Genomic DNA, 22,858 nt, shown 5'->3' with positions numbered 1-22,858 from the left:
ACCTTATATACGTATAATATGTCTCTAAATTGCCTGTGTTCTGTTTGTTGTTTGCTGGACGAGAAACCGAGTTTCAGGAATAAAAAGCCATGCTACCCTCGCCTGAGACAGACTAACTGAGCACGTTGTGAAAATGGCCCATAAAATTCTTTCCCTTCATCGACGGGACTCGAACTCATGTCTTTTCCACACGGTGTGGGAAGGACGGCGAACCTACCAACTGTCCAAGATGGTTTTAGCTGATTTCAAAAGCCTAGTAGCTTCGAAGAAAGGTTAATATGCTAATTTATCATTATTTCATTTTTTTTTTTTTTTTTGATAAATGGCACATTAAGCTAGTAGACCAAATGACATCACAAAAAAAGGATGTCTTATTTGAAAATAGCGCAATGTCAGTGTAGTAATTGTGAAAGGAACGTTTGTTCTGCTGTTAGCATTATAACTGCGTAGTTTGAAACCGTGGTGGGTGGGGAAAAAAAAACTTAATAGGAAATCTCCCTAACTCAATATAATTTGATAATGATGGGTTTTTATTTTCCTAAAATATTTATTTTATTTTTATAATTAATTATTATTAAAGTTAATTAAAAATATTAATTATCATTATAATATAATTGCAATTTCACTTGTTTAATTATTAATTAAATTAACAAATAATTTTAATATTAATAGCTATTATTTAATTTTGTTTCTGGAAATACGAACTGTATATGTTTATTTTCCACATGCTTTAAGTTTTAATTGTTTTGTCCACAGATTTGAAGAAAAAAATTTGATAACCTAACTTCATGGACATGTACAATTTTAGCTCTTTTTACAGACTGTCCTTAAATTTAAAGCCAGTTGGAACCCTGCTTGCTATTTCCATATCTATAATTATAACACATTGTAGTTTGGGAACTGACGCATATATATTTTGAAACCATAAAATAAAGTCTCAGGGCTACTAAATGGGGAGATGTAGGTTACCTTGTATGCCTAATTGTAATTTCAAAATTTTTTTATTCGTGGTGGCCATCCAAAAGTTAGTTTTTGGGCCTATTTAGTATATTTCAGGGATTCGCACGGATCGATATTGACCCCTGGGAGTCAATCGTCTTGAAAGAGGGATCGATACAATGGGTCGAATGGGGATCGGTGGGCATATATACATGTATAGTAATATAATAACAATAATAAATATAATGAATATAATAGTAGTAGTAGTAGTAGTAGTAGTAGTGGCATGTGATGCAAGAAAGCAAGTGTATGAGCTTATGCAGCATCAGCAAAAAAAAAAAAAAAAAAAAAAAATCACACCATTCCCTCCAAATGCCTGTCCAGTTCCTCCTTAAATTTATTCAACCTATCAACTTCCACAACGACAGATGGAAGTTTGTTCCAGCAATTAACCACCCGCTGGCTAAAGGCAAATTTCCGCACATCTATTCTACATCTGTCCTTTCTTAATTTGAATTTATGCCCCCTTAGGTTCGTAATCTGAACAAGTGGAAGGATCCCATCAGAATTCAGCGTGCTCAACCCATTCAAGGCCTTATACACCTCAATCAGATCACCGCGCAGGCGCCTAGTCTCCAGCCACTGCAATTTGCAGAACTTAAGCCTCTCTTGATAAGAGGATCCCTTCATTCCCCTCACCAATCTTGTTGCCCTTCTCTGTACACGCTCAAGTAAATCTACATCCTTCCTAAAATGAGGCCTCCAGACCTGTACGCAGTACTCAAGGCGTGGCCTGACCATTGCCTTATACAGAGGGATAATCACCTCCTTTGCAAAGCCAATGTAAGAACATTGGCTTTGCAATTTGGAATGCGAATTTTACAATTAGGCAACATAACTGTAATCCATCGAACGGCTGTCGCGTGATCCATGTGCGTCGAGCTGTTAAGTAACGACGATTAACGGCTGCTGGCAGTCCAACTGACAGATCTCTCACAGTTAAACTCACAGTGTTACCATCTGGGCAGTTTGTGCATAGGCATATTACATATTTAAACACTATTTTAAGTTGTTTCAAATAATAACATTACAATTTTGATAACATTTAATTTTTAGGAAGGTCTTTATACCATGTCGCTCCCCCCCCCCCAAAAAAAATGAAGGTGCCGTATATTTTCACAAGATTATTTAACCTTGGGATTTAATTCTTTGACTGGCAACGAATCGATGCCACTCTTATATGAGAAACCCTTTCAGAACAATGCGATGAAAGACAACCTGGAAAGGATGCATCCTGCTGCTAAATACAAGGATTTTGAATATTTAAAATGCTTTAAAGAAAATGAATTGGTAGATACTATAGTATTATATAACGTGATAGATTAAGTAATTTATTACCAAAATGATACAATTTTAAAGGAATTGAACCATCTCAACGTCAAACACTTAAAGTACGTATTCAGCAAGGGTTTTTCGCCCGGCAAAACTGGGGTTTTAAAAAGTCCAGCAGTGCAGGAAATTCGAACAGAGAACACACGCAATTTACATATACATACACATGGGTAGTTGAAGTGACTTTCTAGGTGGCACTAATATAATAGTTGTTTTTTTTGTTAAGCAAGCAGTTTCAGGAACAATTATAAGAAGAGTTTGCCAAGGTCGCCCGAGGGTTAAGCCAACCAGAACAGATCGTTCTCTGGCTCTAACAGCGAGACGGGAACGCTATGATGTCCTGTCAACAGCTGTCTCTTGAGGTTGCTGCAGCCACAGGTGAAAACATTTCCAGCCAGACTGTGTTAAGAAGGCTCAATTAAAGTGGATTCTACACAAGGAAGCCAGTGGTTTATATCCCATTAACCTGTCTGCGAGGGTAGCACAGTGGTATCGTCGCCGTCTCCCCCACACTGGGTGGAAAAGGCCCGGGTTCGAATCCCGTCGATTATGCGAGGAGGAGGAGGAACTTGAATGGGCTTTTTCACTCTGTGGCTGAGTTAGTCGGTTTCAGGCATAGATAGCTAGTTTCCCCCCCAGAAACTGGGGTTTTTCATCCAGAAAAACAGGCAAATCGACCAGAGAACACACGCAATTTACAGATATAATACATATACGGGTATATGTAAGAAATTACGGGTGGCCCTAAAATAATAATTTGAATTTTTTAATTTTGAATCCCATTAACCTCAAACCACCACAGAGCTCTTAGAAAGTGCCATGAACATGTGACTTGTAGCCCTGACAAATGGGGCAGTTCTGTTCTCAGATTAGTCAGGCGTTCTGTTCTCAGATTAGTCAGGCGTACCGTAACTGGGCAGTGGACCGAGAACAGATCCTCGAACCCTATGTGCGATATTGCCACAGAATCTTATAGATACCCTTATATGGATCATGGTTCAGTGTTGTCAGGACAGTTTAGCCGTTGGAGGGATCATATGCCATACTGTTGTCATGTAACCATATTTTCGAGCACCTTGTATAGACTTCTGTAATGTGACCTTTCTGGCAATTCTTATACAACCCCTATAAATGTCCCTTACACCTGTCTGAAGTTTGTCACTATCTCCTCATTTCATCGTTATTCTATGGTATATATACATGCAGTGTATATATACATTTTTTTTTCCAGTTTAAATTTGTCTCTTTGTGTGTTATCCAAGAAAGATTAAGGATGCCATCAGCATTTAGTTTACTCAATCGACTTAAATACTTCAATCCTGTCCGTAGTTCTGAAACGCTGCATATTTGGTCACTCCCGAGTATAAACAGAAAATTTATTTGCGTTATTTTTAATGCATGAATTTATACGAAATGAAAGCCGAATTCACCTTTAGCAACTGATCAAAATATCATCACGCGTTTCCTCAATAAAATTTCACGACTTCCTATTTTAACATTTATCAGTTTTTATAGCCGGTTAACTGTCCAGAACAGGTGGCGTTATGATTCATTGGGGGGTGAACTTTTAGTTGTGCAGTGCACGAAGTACAGTATTGTGATTACACTAAGAAACAGGATGATAAACGATGTTTTAGAATGAATGTTACTTTTAAATATTAAAGGAAATTTTTACTCCTTTTGATATTTATCTTTAATTTGACTGCAATGTTAATATTTCCGTTTTCGCTTTTCAATTTTTCTTTAGCTTTTTCCTCCATTCTTTTCTTCGTTGCTTTTGACGTTTTGCAAGCCCGGTAAATTTCGGTGAACCAAAATTTTACTGAAGTGTTTTAAATTCCCAGAAAGTAAATATTTCCTAGATTTCTTCATCGTAATGGCCAGCCATGTGGTTTTACTCTGCAGAACATGTTCGGAAACATAGTAGACAAAGTTCCAGCTGCTTAGCCCCAGCTCCCACGTGCAGCCTACGCTCCAAATATAAACGCGAAGTTTAAATGTTGAAACCGAACTAGTACAGATGGATAGACAGATATAAAAGATATCTTTTATAGCCTTAAACTTTTCCATTGCACAGCTTATACACAACATTGTCTAGTTGGAAGCGACGTAGTTGTAATGGCTGGCAGAGGTCCAAATTAATGTATGTGGACTAGGCAAATCGCGAAATCATTAACTTGTCTTTTGCGCACAAGGTCAGTGAATGTTACCGAGTTACGACATATAATCCCAACAGCATTTGCGATTATTTTCGTTTGTCTCCTCTGCCCATTTCGACATGAAACTTATAAATACTTGTCCTTATGTGGCAACCAAACAAAATAAATCACGGTCATGGAGCATTTGCTATGTGGGGTAGCAACCCCCACAGATCAAATGCTCCATAATGAAAGGCTCATTGCAGACCCTCGCGAAGCAGTTGTTTGGGGTAGGAGTTCGATAGTAAATTAATCACAGAAAATCAGAACTTGAGTAAATTATTTATTTTTTGCTTTTATCAAGTCTCTTTGGGGATCATAAATTCAATAGCCCTCTCCCCTGGGACCAGCCCCAGGAGGGGGTTCGCCGAAATTTTAAATTATGCTTATGCTTTAACATTGTTAGCTAGGGGAAAACGTGTAGCAATATCATATTAGAACTATTTCAGCCTATAATAGGGCACCTTAATAGCTATATTAAAGTAATATAAATTTAACAGTTCCTTTTTAAAAAAGTTTATTATGTTTGAAAAGTTAGATAATATTCCCTCTGTGAAACAAAAACACTCTATGGTGGCTTAATTTTTGGTGGCCTGTTAGGCAGAGCTATTATTAAAGTAATTATTATTAAAGTTTCATTTTTAAGGAGCCATAATGCTTGCTAAGCTAAATTCCCCTGTCACCTGAAATATGAAAAATTGTTCCCCTTTTGTTTGTGACACAGATGAAAGGTTTAGGAAATTGTGACATCACAATTCAAACTGAAAATTCAAAAAATAGTAGTCTTGATTTTGTTTTTCCCCATTCAATTCTTAGAGGTTGTATGACTTTTATAATCATCAGTGGCAGATTAAGACTTGCTGAGGTGCCCATGGACACCAAGATTTGGGTATAACATCACCTGTGGCACAACCTACATAAGTGGTGTGGCTCAGACATGTAAACAAACAAGAATACATCAGCCAGCTAGGGCCAGGGATTCTAAGAGTGGGAGTAAAATGAGTAACAGACAGGGCCCAACTTGAGGATATGTGGGCCCTAGGCAAAAGTTTTTTTTTGGAGCCACTTTAAAAATCTTTATTATGAACAGGGTCTATCTTTGGACTATTTGGTCTCTAGGCAAAATATTTTCCGGGGACCCTATGCCCTATTTTAATAGTAAAAAAATAGGGCATAGAGGCCCTCGGAAAATTATGATTACGCAATCAATATAAACATTATAAGCAAATAAATCTGCATGTATTTCTAAGGAAATATATACAAATTTGAACATATTGGCAGCATGCACATTTTGACTAGAAGGCTACATTACAATTTGAAAGTATATTTTATTTGCAAATTTCATAAGGAATGATGAGCACACTCATGCTCATTGTTGTGCTACTGGATATTGCTGTTTTTGGCCGTGTCCATTGTCATTTACTGGCCCCTCAAAGTATGAACCATAGACACATGCCTAGTTTGCCTAGGCCTAAGATAGGTCCTGGTAACAGACAAGTAATGTATGGATCAAATGAACTGTGCCAGTTAAATCAGACAATGCAATTACTTGCACAGATTATTGTATTTACTTTTTTCAGTTCTTTCTTCTGAATAAGAAACACTGGTATTTTTACTTAAATTTTTGCTGGTATTGCGTATAACCTGATTACTTCTAGTTACTGTCTTACTAAATAATATTAAAATTAGAAAGTGCTTCTTTTTAAGTAGTCTTACCTAACATATAGTCAAACATATAGTCTTGCCTGACTATATGTTTGGTTAAATGAGAAATATGAAAAATATATTAAATATTTTCACATATTAGCTTTAGCATTAGGCAAATATTTCTCATTGTACAAAAATGCCCACTCTCATGACCATTAATATTTATGAAGGTTAATATAATATGAATTTTTTTAAAATTTTATATTAGTGTATCTCCTTTAAGTATCACTATTTACCGTTCTTTTCATATATGAACCTCTGGAAGCTGACAACATTTGGGGATACACAAAACTGAGGGCTGCATGTGACTTTTAGGCCACCAATCTGATATGCCTGCTTTAGTTATTTTATAATTATGTTGACCTAAGACAATTGAGGGATCATTATAGCTCTGTATGTTTCTATGAGGGGCTCCTGTTATGTGTTCCTTTGTATGTATTGGCATGTTGCACAGATATTCAGAAGATTATTATTATTATTATTTTTTTTTAATGTGTTCCTTGTGTGTGTTGGCATGTTGCACAGGTATAACATCTACAGTTTAATGTTAAGAAAATGAGCACTTCTTGCATTAGAATAAATTTATATGTTATTTCCTGGGAAATATATACAAAATCATAAATGTTGTGATTTGATCCTTTGCATTTCTTGTTGTCTCTGAATTCACTTACAAATTAAGACTGAACAAAGAGTTTGTGTTGACTTTGAAGGTCTTAAATACCCTTAAGACCTACCTTTAAAGCACAGGTACTTAAGAGTATCTGTGGAAGAAAACATTGCTCTGGAAACCTAATTAAGTAAAGGAAAACCAGATAGTACAAAACTGTCCAATCTAAATACAGCCATTTTAAAGCACTTTGGACTGCAGTAATTAAAATTTTTAAAACAAAAATGAACCAAGTATTGATGTTTAGAGTAGTGTTGAACTAAGTATTCATCTTTAGATTTTACAATTTCTGAATTTGAATTTTACCTAATCATCTGCTTTTTTCTCATTAGGAAAGTTGTTTCTCATTCTTAGTTCAGCCTATAAAATATCATTGACATTCCTCTGAAATGAATGCAAACCGATTTTATTTGAAGGGGAAAAAAGTCAAATACAGTAATTGTGTGACACACATGTATTTAGCTGTATAGAACAGCTGACTATTGCATTGTGTTTCCTCATGCTACAGCCTGTTTATTTTTCTTTTTTTCCCCACAAATAAAATTGGTTTCTGTTAATTTGAGTTTATTTTAAAATAAACTGAGGGCAGGGAACAACTTTGCCATTGAGAAAAAATAAGTTTAGGCAAATCATAATTTATAAATCTCAGACAGAGCTATGCAATATAAGTATTGGCAAAAAGCAATATTTAATGCAGTAATTACATATTTTATAACAGAAATGCATATCCAAACTTGAGTTAAAAAAGAAATTTTTTTAGTAAAAATAATGGCTATTATTTTAACACAGATATTTCAAATCTAAACAATATTTTAGCTATTTTAGCAAAATCTAATTTTAACATAAGCTAAACATTTCAGCCCAAATATGAGAAAAGGTTGAGATGATAAATGCTTAAACCTAAAACCCTAGAACCTTTTAATTTAAAATCTTGCCTGCAAAACTGAAAAAAGTACACTTTAACATGTTATTTAAGCAGATTGTATGAAATGTGTGTGCCAAGAGTAAAAGTAATGTAAATTGAGTAATTTAGTCACAGTAAAATTATTTTTTGAATATGAGTTTTTGATAGTTTGAATTTTATGAATAAATATAATGTCAGTAATAGATAGTCATAATTTACTGATTTTAGTACAAAACCAGAACTACTGGAAGAAGAAGAACCATGTCTAATATCAGGAGATTGTTCTGAAATTTCAGAAACACCGACACCACCAAGTCTCCTAAATTCAGGTAATTTTTATTTATGAATATTAAAATATAGCAAAAAAAAGGAGCTGTTTATATAACTTATAATTATTGAGGTTCATTTAGGATGTTAAAAAACTAAGGTGGAAATTAAACTTGAATTTAGATTTTGGCACCTATAGGCACAAAATTCAGAAACATCCACTGTTCCTAATAAAATGTATGGTAAATTATTATTTTTTGATCTATATATGAGAGTTGATTGGAAAGTAAAATTACAGATGCTACTGTATACAAATGGATTTTATTGAATTACTTGAAAATATACATAAGAAATTAAAATGTATACACTGTTTTTCTACATATTCACAAAAATTATTGTGGCATTTGTTTTATCCTTTAATCAAATTGTGCATGCCAAGGTTAGAGAAATCTGGGCTTTGTGCATGTAACTGGTCGCAAACGTTTTCCTGAACACCAAGTTTAATTGAATTGCTGCCCCAAAGGATGATTTTTGAAATGTGGAAAGTGAAAACTGTGAAAAATAAAATTGATTTAATAAACTAATGCCAATACAAAATTATGACAGGTGCACATTTGAAATTGAACACACATTTGACTCATTTGTAAGAAAGCATTGCCCTTGAAACCTAATTAAGTAAATAAAAATGATATAGGACAGAGCTATGCAATCTAAGTACTGGCAAAAAGCAATATTTAATGCAGTAATTAAATATTTTATAACAGAAATGCATATCCAAACTTGAGTTAAAAAAGAAATTTTTTTAGTAAAGAAATGGGTATTATTTTAACACAGATATTGAAATAATGCAGGACCACATTGTTTTTTCTATTGTGACTCTCTGGGGACTCTTTTATCCCTCCAATGATGTTAAAAGAGCCTATGCTCTTTAGAAACAACGATATTTATCCACAAGTCAACCTAAAGTAATCAATATTGTTTTTAATCAAATAACATCACTAAGCAGATGAATCCATTATTTATTAAAAACTCAAAGGCACTGTTGGGCCTATTTGCTTTGCTCATCAGACAAAAGGTATTGAATCAAAATGGAGAGCTCAGGTGGTGTGCAGAAGAAAAATTTACAATTGAAAACAACATTTGTAATGCATATCATATAACTTCCATTAGTGGTCTGTACTGAACCAATTTTTCCTGATTACCATTGCAATTTAATAAGGAGGTGGCGTGCATGCTATTTCAATTCAGGTATTGAAATAGTAATATTAATGGCAAATGATGCAAGAAAGCAAGTTTATGTAGCATCAGCCAAAAAAAAAAAAAAAACCTACACAGTTCATCTATCTGTACCCTCCAAGAATTTGTCTAGTTCTTCCTTGAATTTATTCAACCCATCCACTTTCACAACAACAACAAATGGAAGCCTGTTCCAACAATCAACCACTTCCTGGCTGAAGGCAAACTTCTGCACATCTATCCTGCAACCAACCTTCCTCAACTTGAATTTATTCCCCCTCATGTGTGTAGTCTCAACAAGTGGAAAAATGCCATTAACATTCAGCTTATCCAATCCATTCAGGGCCTTAAACACCTCAATCAGATCTCCTCGCAGGTGCCTAATTTCAAGATGCTGCAATTTACAGAACTAAAGCCTTTCTAGGTAAGAGCACCCTTTTGTTCCCTTCATCAATCTGGTTGCCCTTCTCTGCACCCATTCCAGCAGATCTACATCCTTCCTCAAGGGGCCTCCAGACCTTTATACAGTACTCAAGATGTGGTCTAACCATGGCCATATACAAAGGGATAATCACCTCCTTATCCTTAATAACAAAGTTTCTGTATATCATTGACAAAACCCCCATGAGCTGTCCTGGCAGCATGTCTACACAGCTTAGAATCAGTGTGAGATAATAATGCAACACTACATTATACTGCATTATTCAATTAAAAACAATATTAGTTACTTTAGGTTGACTTGTGGATAAATAGTCATTTCTGTAGAGCACAGGTCCAAGCTTTGTCAGTGTTGATTAATTTAATCTAAATCAGTATCAGTTTTATCTTAGGGGAGGAGTAGGCAGTACCAAAGAATGGGGGTGGATTTCTTTATTTTACTTTATTCTGATGTTAGCATAGATGTTCAGTACTGGTCATTAATGTGAACTTTTAAATTCTGTAGTGCTCAAGGAAATAATCAATGATTTTTATTAAATCAAATATCAGTAAAAATTTTGTAATGAAAGGCTGCTCTAGTTTAAAAAGAAATTTTAATATTTATATTTCATTCTGTTGTTTGGATTCAGCTGAAATTTAAAACGTGATTTAATATTAATCTAGATTTTAGTTGAAATATCGGAATAAAAAGTTAATTATAAATGCAAAAAAAAAGCATTTTATTTTAAATTAAGGAAGGGTATAAAATTGAGGTGTCTAAGGGTACAAAGTACAAAATTTACCACTGATGAAATTGTCAGCCGTTCCACATTGTTTTCCCTTTTGTTGATACTTGTTGCTAGGAAAAGATCACTTTGGTATAATACTTGGAATTATGGTTTGCTTTACTTGATTCCTTATTTATTTTTGTCAGCATGAAACATTAGTAATGTTCAGTTTCTTTATAATTTTCATATAGATTGCCCTTTTTTGATATATTTGAAAGATCATAGCATTATTAACCTGTAATGCCAAGTTAATTGGTATCTAAAAGTTTTGCAGTTTTTTGTTTGTAATTTCCTGCTTATTTTTTTTTAATTCATAATGTGTTCAAAGAAATGAAGTTACAATGTTTCCTTTCTTTGTTCTGAAATAATGGAATAATTTCAGCTCTGTTTATTATAAAGGTCCATGCATTTTAATCACTTTCTGTATTATTAATACAGATGTTTAATGATATTTTGGCTAATTCTATCCATTATATCAGAGATGTGATTTTCTCTGTGAACTGTATAGCTTTATTAGAAAGAGAGACTATTATTTTAAGGCATTTTTTCTCTCTCTCTCCCCCCTCCTCCCTCCCAACGTATGTATGAATTTTTTTTGGCATCAAACCCTTTTTGTGTTGGCATGATGTTCAAATTCACTCATTATCTGAAAAAAAAAAAAAAAAAAGAAAGAAAACACATTTTTTTATGCAAGGTACATTTCATAATTTTATTGTCATTATTTCTGTATGAGAATATGAACTTTACAATACCCCTTCATGAGTAGGAGACTATATCTAGAATTACAGGCTTGTGAGGCAAGTCAAGCATGCTGTAAAATATTTGGAGGGCATGGTAGAAATTAGAGAAGGAACTTAAGAGCTATAAAGACTTAGCTGTTAATTACTGCATTATTTTAGGATTTTTAAAATTATATCAATTAATTTATACAAATTGGTAGAATGCAAAGTATATGCAAAGATGAATTTTTTGTACGGTGTTAATATGTTTCAGTGTTGCTGCAAGTAAATGAGTTTTTTTTAATTAGTATTTATTCATTGTCTCTGTAGGTAACCAGAGTATTGATCTAGGTTCTCCTGTCAAGCTTTTAACTTTGAAGGAATATGATAAAGTAAGTAATTTTCATCAATTTCTTCAAAACTCTTCAGCCATTTATGACATGAATGAGTGTGCAGAATATTAAAAATGCTCAGCATCAAAACTTGCAATATTGTCATATGTAACTGCTTCTAGTTAAAAAAAAACAACATACTTTTCTGAATGGAGCAATATAGCCTTAGTTGCTAATGCTTCTAAAAACCAAATAACAATAACAAACTAACTTTTCTGATTAAAACTATGAGCATATGAGTGAAAATAATATGCTATGTCATTATGCACATATTAAATACTTATTTTACAGACTGAAATTATGATCCTTCAGTATAATCCTCCTCCCCTATAATAACTACTTCCCAATATCTTGGTATATATGCTTCATTCTAGTTAGCCAGCCATTCTTGTTGAGATCTAAAGTGGCTCACTTCAGCAGAGGGCTCTCTGGTGTTCTGAAAACACCTTCCACAAAGCAGATCCTTCAGTTTTGAAATAAACTTTAAATCTTCCTAATTAAGGCAGTATAAGTAAGGTACTGTAATTTCAAAAACCTTAATTAAGGCAATGCAATTTCAAAGCATAGATTTCTAATGTTTGACTGTGTCGTGTCTTCAGAAATTATTGAAATACATTTTTTCCACCATTTCTAATCTCTGTAATTCTTATGATAAATTGTAAAATATTCTTCTCTGTTATTTGTTATGTTTGTTATTTGGTTTTTGGGAGCATTAGCAACTAAGGCCATATTGCTCCGGGATATGCGTTGGTCATTCTCTGACCTTTCCGCATTCTCCGTATTTGGTGGTGATGGGCTCAAACCTTGGTCTAATCAAGAAGCGTGTGCTACACACTGCTGCTCCTTCCCACCTGGCTACGGAGGTGCCTTCTCTGTAGTAGTCAAGCCTGACTGTGCTACTTTCAGTGACATGGCATCAGCCATACTATAACATTGAATTATAGCATCGGTGGTATGCTAGGTGCTCATATTGGGTGCATTGTGATTTACTACTTTAATTTATCGTGGTATTATTTATTGCATAAAATATATATATTTTTTTGAATTAGTATTTGATTGGAGATGTAGCAGCAGTCTAATTTGTAGCAGCTTTAATTTCTTGTTTCTCAACATATTTCTCCAAATGAGAAATATGTTGAAAGTTTTATCTAAATATCCTTCTGGATAGTATGTGTGCAGTATATTACATATGTGTGCAGTATATTACTCTTACAGTATATTTAATTTTTTATAGCATCTGATCACTCCGTTGGCTCTATGGAGTGATCTATTTACATATTTCATAAACATTTTATCAGTGTACAGTTAACCAATCTGTTTTCAAGATTAAGCATAGACACCACATTTCTATCAACTAAACATGCTTCAATGTTTTATTAGTTGCTTATTTCAATGACATTAAAATAACTTTGCCTAACTAACTAAATGTGAATTATTTTTAAATAATTCACATTTACAGTTTTGGTTTTGTAATACCATCCATTAGTTATTTTTTCTTGGGAGGTGCATAAAACAAACTTATTTTAACTTTAAAATGCTTATTTACTTCCTAGTACTACTTTGGGTCTAAAATTTATTTAAGATTTATGTAAATGAAATAAATTTTTCATGAAAAATTTATTTTAATTTCATGAAATTTTAAAATAAATAAATTTTAGAAGTAGCTGTTAGCTTTCAAGCTGTTCGTAATTTCATAGGGTATACTTTTCATTTTAATATTATAATAAAAAAATCTCATTTTTATTGTAATTCAGATTATATTACTGCTAGCAAACAAAAGTAGTCATCATACCTTAAACCATATATGTTTGTAATATTCTATTCATAAAACTTAAATCTTAAAAAAAACATTGTTTAAAGAGTTAGGGTTTTATGAATTATATTTGACACATATATGTTTCTTTAGCATATAGCTGACCTGGAAAAGGAGAACTTTAACTTGAAGCTACGAATGTATTTTTTAGAAGAAAAACTAGGAAGAAAATTTCATGCTGGCCATGATGATCCTCAAAATATTGTAAGTTATTTATAGTCCTACTGAAACAATTGTTGTTTTTATAATTTTGTGGAAAGATAAGACTTTCTGCATCCCTTGGAAGATTTTTTATGTCCATTGTGTTAAATAGAAATTGAAACTTTGCTTATAATGATTTAGTAGTTTCATTTTATTGAAAATTTTCTTTATAATATGCTCAAGAAAGCCTATATTTACTAGACAAAATGAGAGAACATTTTACCAGATAGGGTAATTAATATCATTTGAAGAGGATTCTGTTGTAATTTTTATTGCTTTCTTTTTATATAGAAATATGTAATAAATTTCACCTTTCTACTTTTCTGTTATCATTTTCTCTAAACTATTAATGATTGCAATCAAATTCCATTAAACAAAAGCAGATTTCCCTTTTGTGATGCTATTTTTATAAAACAGTATTAGCAAGGAAGATCATCTATGTGTAATGATGTCTCTTAATGTGAATACAAGCCCCTGATAGCCAAAAGTTAGCACCTCTATTATCATGGAAGAGACCAAAATGTTCACAAGACAGAAATTGAATGCAGAGATGTGTGAAGTTTTTAAATTTTCATAAATTGGTTTTGTTTACCTACATTGTAGTATGTTTTTTCTTAAAAAAATTTAAATTATTATATCACTATCATGTTGCAAAAATATATAATTTATATATTTCAGTAATTTAATAACACTGATCAGTGATAATAGTACTCTTGATAATAGTATCCATTATGCATTTTCATTAGAGATGCAATATTTACTACGTACTTTGCATCTTGCTTGATTGCATTGGTATAAATATGTATACTGGTATAGTACTATTGGTGTGTAATACCACAGAACAATATACTCATACAAGTAATACAGTATAAGAATTTCCACATTGTATATGGTATAAGATAAATTGATCTGAATATTTTTTTAGTATTAGTCATATTTTGCAAGGAAGCCACAGGTTTCCTTGCAAAGCTGTGTGGTGTTTAGTGCTGATCATTAATTATTCTCCCAGTTTTCACATCATCTGCTAATTTTTATATCATGCCATAAGGATAGATATCTATCCTTACATTGATGTCATGTATAAAAATCAGCAACAACGGTGGTCCCAGAACCAGTCCCCCCCCCCCAAGGACTGATTCTGAGACCACCTCTGTAAATTACTTCTGACATTAGACCAGTCCAAAGAGTAACCATTAATCACAACCCTCTGTTTCCAGCCACCTTGCAATTTGTCTTAGATTCTTACCTCTGATTACAGCATATTCTAGTGAAAGTAACCTTCACTTGAGTCGATGCTATCCAAATATACAATATAAAAATTATAGCTTACATTCAGTTCATGAATAAGTGTGTTCAAAATAGCTAACCAGGTTAGTTAAACATGATTTTCCCTTAACAAATCTGTTTTATATACCCTTCAGAATTCTATTTCTATTTGAATGTCCCTGTTTGCACCTTTATCATTGCTTCCATGATTTTCCCTACCAGTGAAGTCAGGCTGACAGATCTGTAGTTAACCACATCAGTCTTAGAACTACCTTTATGTATTTGTGATACTTTGGCACTTCTCCATTCCAGAGAATCTTTCCTAAGTCCAGTGATGCCCTCATAATTAACCTTAATTGTTCAGTGCATTCTCTCTCTCTCTCTCTCTCTCGCTGCATCCTTCAAAATTATTGGGTATAGTCCATCAACTCCAGAAGTCTTGCGATTAGAGAAGTTGCGTTTAGACTTGAAATTTTTTCTAATAAACAGTCATCTGTAATTTCAATATCATTAGTTTCATTCTGTTTGGTCTCACATGCAGAGTCTCTCCTCACTGTGAAGCTTTTTATCAGTAAAGATCGATATTTAATACCGTTTCAATTCAATCAGCAACGTCAGCTGGTTTATCTAAGACTTTTCCACACCATTATGCAATAGTCTGATCTGTTTTGTTTTCTTCCTCTTTGTATTCATGTACATGAAAAGCTCCCTGTTTTTTGCTCTCTTAGACAGTGATTTCTCATACTCAGCCTTTACCAACCATGTCAAAAACGGAAAAATCATAGTCATTTGCAGCTACAAAAAAAAAATTAGAAAAAATTATTCTTCCTTTAATAAAAATAAAATAATTGCTATATTTTTTGGGTGAGCCACACACCTCAAAATTTATGGTAATTTTACCTTCAACATCATATTCCTCAAAATTACTCCCAATGGTTATTTTTAAAAGAAAATCTATCTCGGGTGAGCTGTTTCCAAAGGGGATAATAGTTTAGGCTAATGAGCAGGGGTTAATTAATAGAGAACTGCATCGAAAAACTTTTGAGAAGGCAAAAAGATGGATTGTTCAGGCCAACTAACTTTTAACCTGGTAGTGTTGGTATCACCACTACTTGTAACAAAAACAGTGGATCTAGTCTGTATTTTTATTTATTATTTTATTATTTTTTTATTTTAGAAAAATTATATTGCAGTCATTGAAAAAAGGTTGTTTCTTGTTTTTTAATTCTGCTTCAAGTATATTAATGCTTGACATTTTACTAATGGATTGCAATGCTTATTAAATGTACCTTTGAATTTTTCTTTAAAAAAATTTCAAAATTTTAAATATTGTTTTTAATGTCTGTTATTTTCAGTGAAAGCAAACATTTATTAATCCAGCTGAAAAACCAGAAAAAAAAAAAACATAAAATGTAAATATGAGATTATTAGTCTCTTCCATTTTCAAATTTGTAAAATTGTTAAGCATTCGAAACTTCACCATACATATGTGCACTGCTTTGGCTTTGGTTTCTGCTTGGAATGTGTCATACAGAATTCTGCAGACACCAATGCCTGTAACTTTATCTGTTCATGTTTTAATAATAATTAAAAAATTAAAATTTAATTGTAGGTACAATGGTCCTAAACCATAATTTGCCGAGAGAGAGAGAGAGAGAGAGAGAGAGAGAGAGAGAGAGAGAGAGTGTGATGTGTGTGTGTGTGTGTGTGTGTGTGTGTGTGTGTGTGTGTGTGTGTGTGTGTGTGTGTGTGTGTGTGTGTGTTGCATAAATAGGAAATAATATATGTGTATTTTTTTCTGTTTTTTATATATTCTCTATTTTATACTCATATATGCTGTGAATGGAAATATTATGGTAATTTTTTTTCAAATAAATGAAGATGTAAATAGTTCAATAAACTATTTAATATAATAATTCAAACATAAAACAAACAGTATCTAAGCTGTAGAAATAGCATGAACTATACTGAAAATAACCAGAGGAAATCTAAGAGGTGTGGTAACATTTGGTCTGTTGTCTGATCTTTTCATGTTAATTCCAAGAACCAATATACATCCAAAAATTTGAAAGGATTATTAATTCACTAATTCAAGCACAGTATTAATAAAATTAAGTAATGCAGCCATTAATCTTGCATCAATAACTAATGCAGGATATTTCTCCTCTCTTTTTTTTTTTTTTTTCACAAAGTGGTAACCAGAAATTGTAATAAAGATAGTTGTGCCTGATCTGTTAAACTCTTTTTGCATATAATTCTGATATTGCAGTCAATACCAAAACTATTTAAGTAAATCTGCATGCATAATTAGGAAGGTACATAGATTTTCAACCACTAATCTTGAAACGGTGATTAATGTACAGTAGATATTTTGTTGGGGTGGGGGTTTTTCAGATAAGGAGCCACCACTTTTGAGTTAATGATGGACTTTTGCAGAGCTTACTTAACTGAGGAATGAAAACTATTGTTTATAAGTTTTACAAGTTGGTAATCATGACTTGTGTCTCATTAAGAAGTTTGGATGTTGAATCATTTAAATCACTGTTGAGAGAAATGTGGGAGTAGTACATGATTGATAGATGCCATGATTATCCAAGAACAGGATGAATAAAATGTCAGTTATCCACTGACAAAATTTGTCAGTGGATAGCTGACAGTGTTTATCTGATCGAGTTTTGTATGCAACAGTCAAATTTCATAAGTCTACTAAGTGATGCACCACCCCTTAAAATATAGACTGATATTAAAGGAGAAAAGGAAATAAAAACTGAAAAAGAGGTATTAGATGGACCTGAAGAAATTCTTAAAGCAATTGAAACTTTTAAGATAGACTCAGTCAGTGAATTCAACATATTCAGTTACACCTCAAATTCAGTCCAGTATTGGCAAGATATCTCTAATAGTTGTCAGTTTTCTTTATTTATTACTTTTCATTTATAATTTGATTATTAGCAAATCTGAAGTTAATTTCTAGTACCTGTATTGTTTTTTTAAATAAAAATTTCCATTGCATTCTCTTTTCATTACATCTTCTTTTAAAAATACAAAATATTTTATATGAATAACCTGTGAGTTATTTGTAATATGTATATATACACAAAAATTTTTAATGTATTTTTTAAACTAAACTAATGTTTTTAGTTTAATGTATTTTTTAAACTAAAAACATTAATTTTTTTTCATATTTTTTAATCATTAAGATTAAATGCATTTTTTTATTTGTTCATAGAATATGCAGTTACAGATAGAAGTGAAAACATTAAAGAAAGAATTAGAACAAAAGCACAAATTGCTTCAAGAAGCTCTGTAAGTATTGCCAACTTTGCCAAAAATATATTTGTAAATAATACTAATTATTATTTTCTTTATAAATGAATGCATGGCTTTTCGAGCTGACAAATAAAAATACATTGTCAAGTATTCTCCTACTTCTAAGATTTCATAAAAAGTGCTGATTCTTCCTTTTTTGATCCAGAGCTTTTTTACTACTAATGTTTGCTATATAACTCATGCCACAGTTTGAGATCACTCTCCTGCAAAGAACATCAATTCTATTCTATAAAAAACTTAGTGTTGTTTTTCTTGGCTTCTTGAACAAATGGTTATGAGTCCTGCTAGCATTAGTAGTATTTTCTTGGTCTAGTTAATTAAATATTTATTATGCTGCATAAGCTCGCTTTCTTGCATCAAATGCCTCTACTAATGCTAATATCAAGCACATTTTTTTTATTTGTTTTTGACTGATTTTGACAGCAGAACTGATATGAGAGTACTTTTATCTTGGGGATGGGGTAGGAGGAATATTTTAAACTGCACCAAAATTATTTTTTATAACTTTTTTATATGTATGTAACAAGTTTCAATAGACATTATTTTACCAACATTAAAACTTTTTGCTAAGTTGTGCATTTATAATGGCATATTTGAGCTTTATTTTTGTTGACAAGCACAAATGATATATATACAGGGTGTCTCAAAAATATTGGTGCAAACGTTTAGGGGAGGTAGGTAACATCTAAAGGAATGTGAATCGCATAGGAACCCATAACCGGATACGTCATAGGAAAGTAGTAGCAGAGGCACAAGAAGCAGAAATGACACAAGACAGTAATTAGTGGCAAACATTTATTTGACATAATATTAACAATGGAGTACGAGATGGATGCATTTCATGATGTTACAACAGATGCTCGAAGGTTCCACCATGAGACGTGATGCATGCGTGACACCGACGCAGCATGGATTAGCAGACACAGTCAAACACACCTGGAGTTTCTTTGACAGTAGCAGCAGCGCAGATGAGTCTCGCCACAAGATCCATTTCCATCTCCACAGGCGATTCATACATGATAGATTTGAGAGCCCCCACAGAAAGAAATCAAAGCTTGATAAATCAGGTGAGCGTGGGGGCCAGGCAACGGGCCAACCATGGCCAATCCATCGACGCCCAAAACACCTGTTAAAGTGGTCACGAACACACCTTCCATAATGGGCAGGTGCCCTGTCATGTTGAAACCAAATGTTGCATCTCACATTTGCTGGAATATCGTCAAGTAACCCTGGTAGAACTTGTTCAAGAAAAATCCGATATTTAGCGGAGTTCATGCGGGATGGTAACAGGTATGGGCCGACTAAGCAGTCACCGACCATTCCTGCCCACACATTTATTGCGAAGCGATGTTGTGCCGCATGGGGGCGCACACCGTGTGGGCCCTCTGCTAATCCATACACTAGGTGCATGTCTGCAAGCTCACAGTTCATGTATCGATGCATACTCTTCATGCAGCGACTACTGCTTGAATGAATAAACCAGAGATTTTTCCTCTCGCGAACTGATGAACAGCGCCGTGTACCGACTTACGGTGACATTTCCGGTTATGGGTTCCTATGCAATTCCCCTTTCTTTAGATGTTGCCTACCTCCCCTAAATGTTTGTATCAATATTTTTGAGACACCCTGTATATCATTTTCTAGCAAATGGATACTCAAATTATTACCAAGAACCATGTCGCATAAGCTTTGCTGCATCTATTGAGCATTCATATCATATAGAAGCAATATCACATGTGCATAGAATGCTTCTGTTGAAATTTTCCTATGTTGACTTGTTTGTTATATGTTCACAGATAGTACTGTTCACAGTTTGTAGTGTGAATAGTACTTAACTACAAATATACAATGAATGTGTCAACATGGAAATATTTCCACAGAAGTATTTTAATAAGTAAATATATATCAAAATTATATTTTATTATTATGCAGTGTCATTAATATTCTGAATATTAATAATAAATATGTACAGCCGGATTTATGATGCTGTTTAGGCTTGCAAAGTACTTGACAAGGCATATTAATAACTGGGATGCTAATATTTTGCAATAAAAATAAGGTATTTATTAATATTGGCCATGGGACCTCTTGTCATATAGAAATACAAACTGTCCCTTCTTCATTCATCCCTTCTGCTGTACTATAGACGAGTCTTATGTACTGGATATATCAGAAATCTGCACTTGTAAGGAAAACGAAACAGTACGTATACACTTAATTCACTTATTATTTGTATTGATTGCCATCAGTACCTATACACGCATGAATTCTTGGATGAATGTTTCCTTGAACATTTCTTAAGACAGAAACACCAATCTGAGAACATGCATTCCAAATTTTTTTCCCTCAGTTTGGCAATACTCTTTGGTTTTGGGACTATAAATCACAGACTTCAGGTGTCCAAATACACTTTCTATGGTTCCAGACTTCTGATATATCCTGTATTTCCTGAAAATTGTAACCATTAGAAATTCAGATCTAATTTTCATAAATTCTTTCTTTTCACCCCTCAATACGCATTAATGTGAATACCATTGATTTGTTAATTTCTTATATTTGAGATTAGAAAATAAAATATGGGAAAAAAATTTATATTTTTGAGTTATGTTTCATATTTATTTATTCGTCTTAGGGGAACATTGGAAAGAATGGAGAAAAATCATCAACAAGAACAGTTGACTACAAAGAACAAAGCAAGAAAAGAGCAGGCTGCCCTAGAAAGTGAAATAGTTATATTAAAAGAGGTAAATTTTGATAACATAATATCAGCTACCTTTCATTGTACTATAAGTTTTAGAGCTTATGCTTTTTTATGGTAGTCATCTCTGAGTACAGTAAAAAGCATAAGCTGTTGTTAAAACTTATAGTACTGATTATTTTCAAGAAAATAATTCAGTACTATAAGTCCTTTCTCTAAATAATTTGTATTGCCTTTCATCATTGATGTAGATAGTTATCATAACGAGCTCATAATTTTCTACATCATTATATATGTGAATTTTTGAAATTTTTGAATCTAAAAAATTGTAATGTGTGTATACATATGCACCCACATGCATGCATGCACACATTTTATGTAATATATATATATATATATATATATATGTATATTTTATATATAAGATGTATATTTTATATATATTTTTTCTTTTTTTTGTTTATAGAAAATTTGTACATACCAGCTGGAAGAACAATCAGGAAAAGTTTCCACAGAAAAGTTGAAAAAAGATCTTGAAGAAAAACAAACAGAACTTCAGGTAAAAGTGAGGTGTAATTTATACAAATGTGTAGTTTAATGGAAAATGTAATATATGAATTAATAAAATTAACAGCTTAATTTAGTTAATTTATATTTAATAAGCTATCAATAATATTTAAAATAAAGTTACAAAACAATTTTTAACATAATGATAATTAATGATAATATTTAATTGTATTCATTTTATTTTGGCATTAATAAAATTCTGGCAAATGTAACTTAGTGCTTATGTACAATTTAGTAACATCCAATTTCCTGAAATGAAACTTTTTAAAGAGCTTTGGTAAGGGAAATTCACTTAATTGGGCATTAAGTGGCAGCTGGCACAGCAAAATTCACTTTCTCTTCTGATTAGTAGCATATTCTTGATTGAGTATTTCATAAAGGAGTTCTCAATATTCTTTCATCTTATGATGTCAATCAAAAAAACTCCCCAAATTCCAATTCTGCACTGCTTATGTCTGTGTGACACCACATCTCTGATCTACCTTTGATATCTTGATTAGCACTTCAAGCTCATCAAATTTATTAACTATACTCCTAGCATTGGTGTACATGCAAGTATGCTTTGTATAATCACGACCAGGTGCGCATCCAGAACGATTTATCTGAGGAATTTACCATCCAAACTGGAGTCCGCCAAGGGGATGTAGCCTCCCCGTTGCTTTTCAACATCGTGGTCGACGCCATTATGAGGCAAGCATTCAGAAACAGACAGGGCATACAATATGACAAGGATCACTATGTGACTGACCTGATGTTTGCTGATGATAGTGCTATCCTTGCCGGTAACGACGCTGAAGCCACGGACATCCTCTACGACATTGCCCGCATTGCCCGGCCATACGGTTTGAAGATCAATGCTGGTAAGACAAAGGCCCTGACAACAGATGGGTCGCAAGCCACCATCTATCTCGAAGGCGTCCAGATCGAGCAAGTGCAGGACTTTAAATACCTTGGGTCGCTGGTCCAGGAGAAGAAAGTTGCATCCACCATGGAAATCCACAGCAGAATTGGACAGGCGGCCACTGCGTTCGCCTCGCTCAAATGGTGTCTGTGGAAGAGGACCAACATTTCCACAAAGACTAAAATCCGACTCTTCCGGACTTTGATCCTGCCCATTCTTCTTTACGGATCGGAAACATGGATTTGTCTCAAGTTAGATTTGAACAAACTTGAGGTATTCCAAATGCGATGCCTGCGGCAGATCTTGGGCATCTCTCTTCGCGACTGCATCACTTATGATACCATCCGTGCCAGATGCCAACAGCAACCAACCATTGCCGACCAAATCCAGAAGCGAAGGCTTAGATGGTTTGGCCACGTATGTAGAATGGGCACGAACAGAATACCATCCACACTC

General features: G+C 33.3%; 1 protein-coding gene across 1 annotated transcript in view; it reads left to right on the top strand.

Annotated features, from left to right (window-relative positions):
• Positions 1–22,858, top strand: part of LOC150086474 (uncharacterized) — a 153,862-nt gene that overhangs the window by 56,648 nt on the left and 74,356 nt on the right. Inside the window, exons 2-7 of the mRNA XM_090372179.1 lie at positions 8,036–8,136; positions 11,565–11,626; positions 13,533–13,643; positions 18,136–18,212; positions 20,869–20,980; positions 21,401–21,493. Of these exons, the coding sequence (XP_090228305.1) occupies positions 8,036–8,136; positions 11,565–11,626; positions 13,533–13,643; positions 18,136–18,212; positions 20,869–20,980; positions 21,401–21,493 (556 nt within the window). The remainder of the gene's footprint in view (positions 1–8,035; positions 8,137–11,564; positions 11,627–13,532; positions 13,644–18,135; positions 18,213–20,868; positions 20,981–21,400; positions 21,494–22,858) is intronic.

Source organism: Mastigoproctus giganteus, chromosome 4, assembly GCF_048544385.1.
Source record: "Mastigoproctus giganteus isolate SK-2022 chromosome 4, ASM4854438v1, whole genome shotgun sequence".
In the NCBI taxonomy this organism is placed as follows: domain Eukaryota; kingdom Metazoa; phylum Arthropoda; class Arachnida; order Uropygi; family Thelyphonidae; genus Mastigoproctus; species Mastigoproctus giganteus.
Note: the sequence above shows the minus strand (reverse complement) of the source record. Positions and strands in the feature narration are given on the sequence as shown.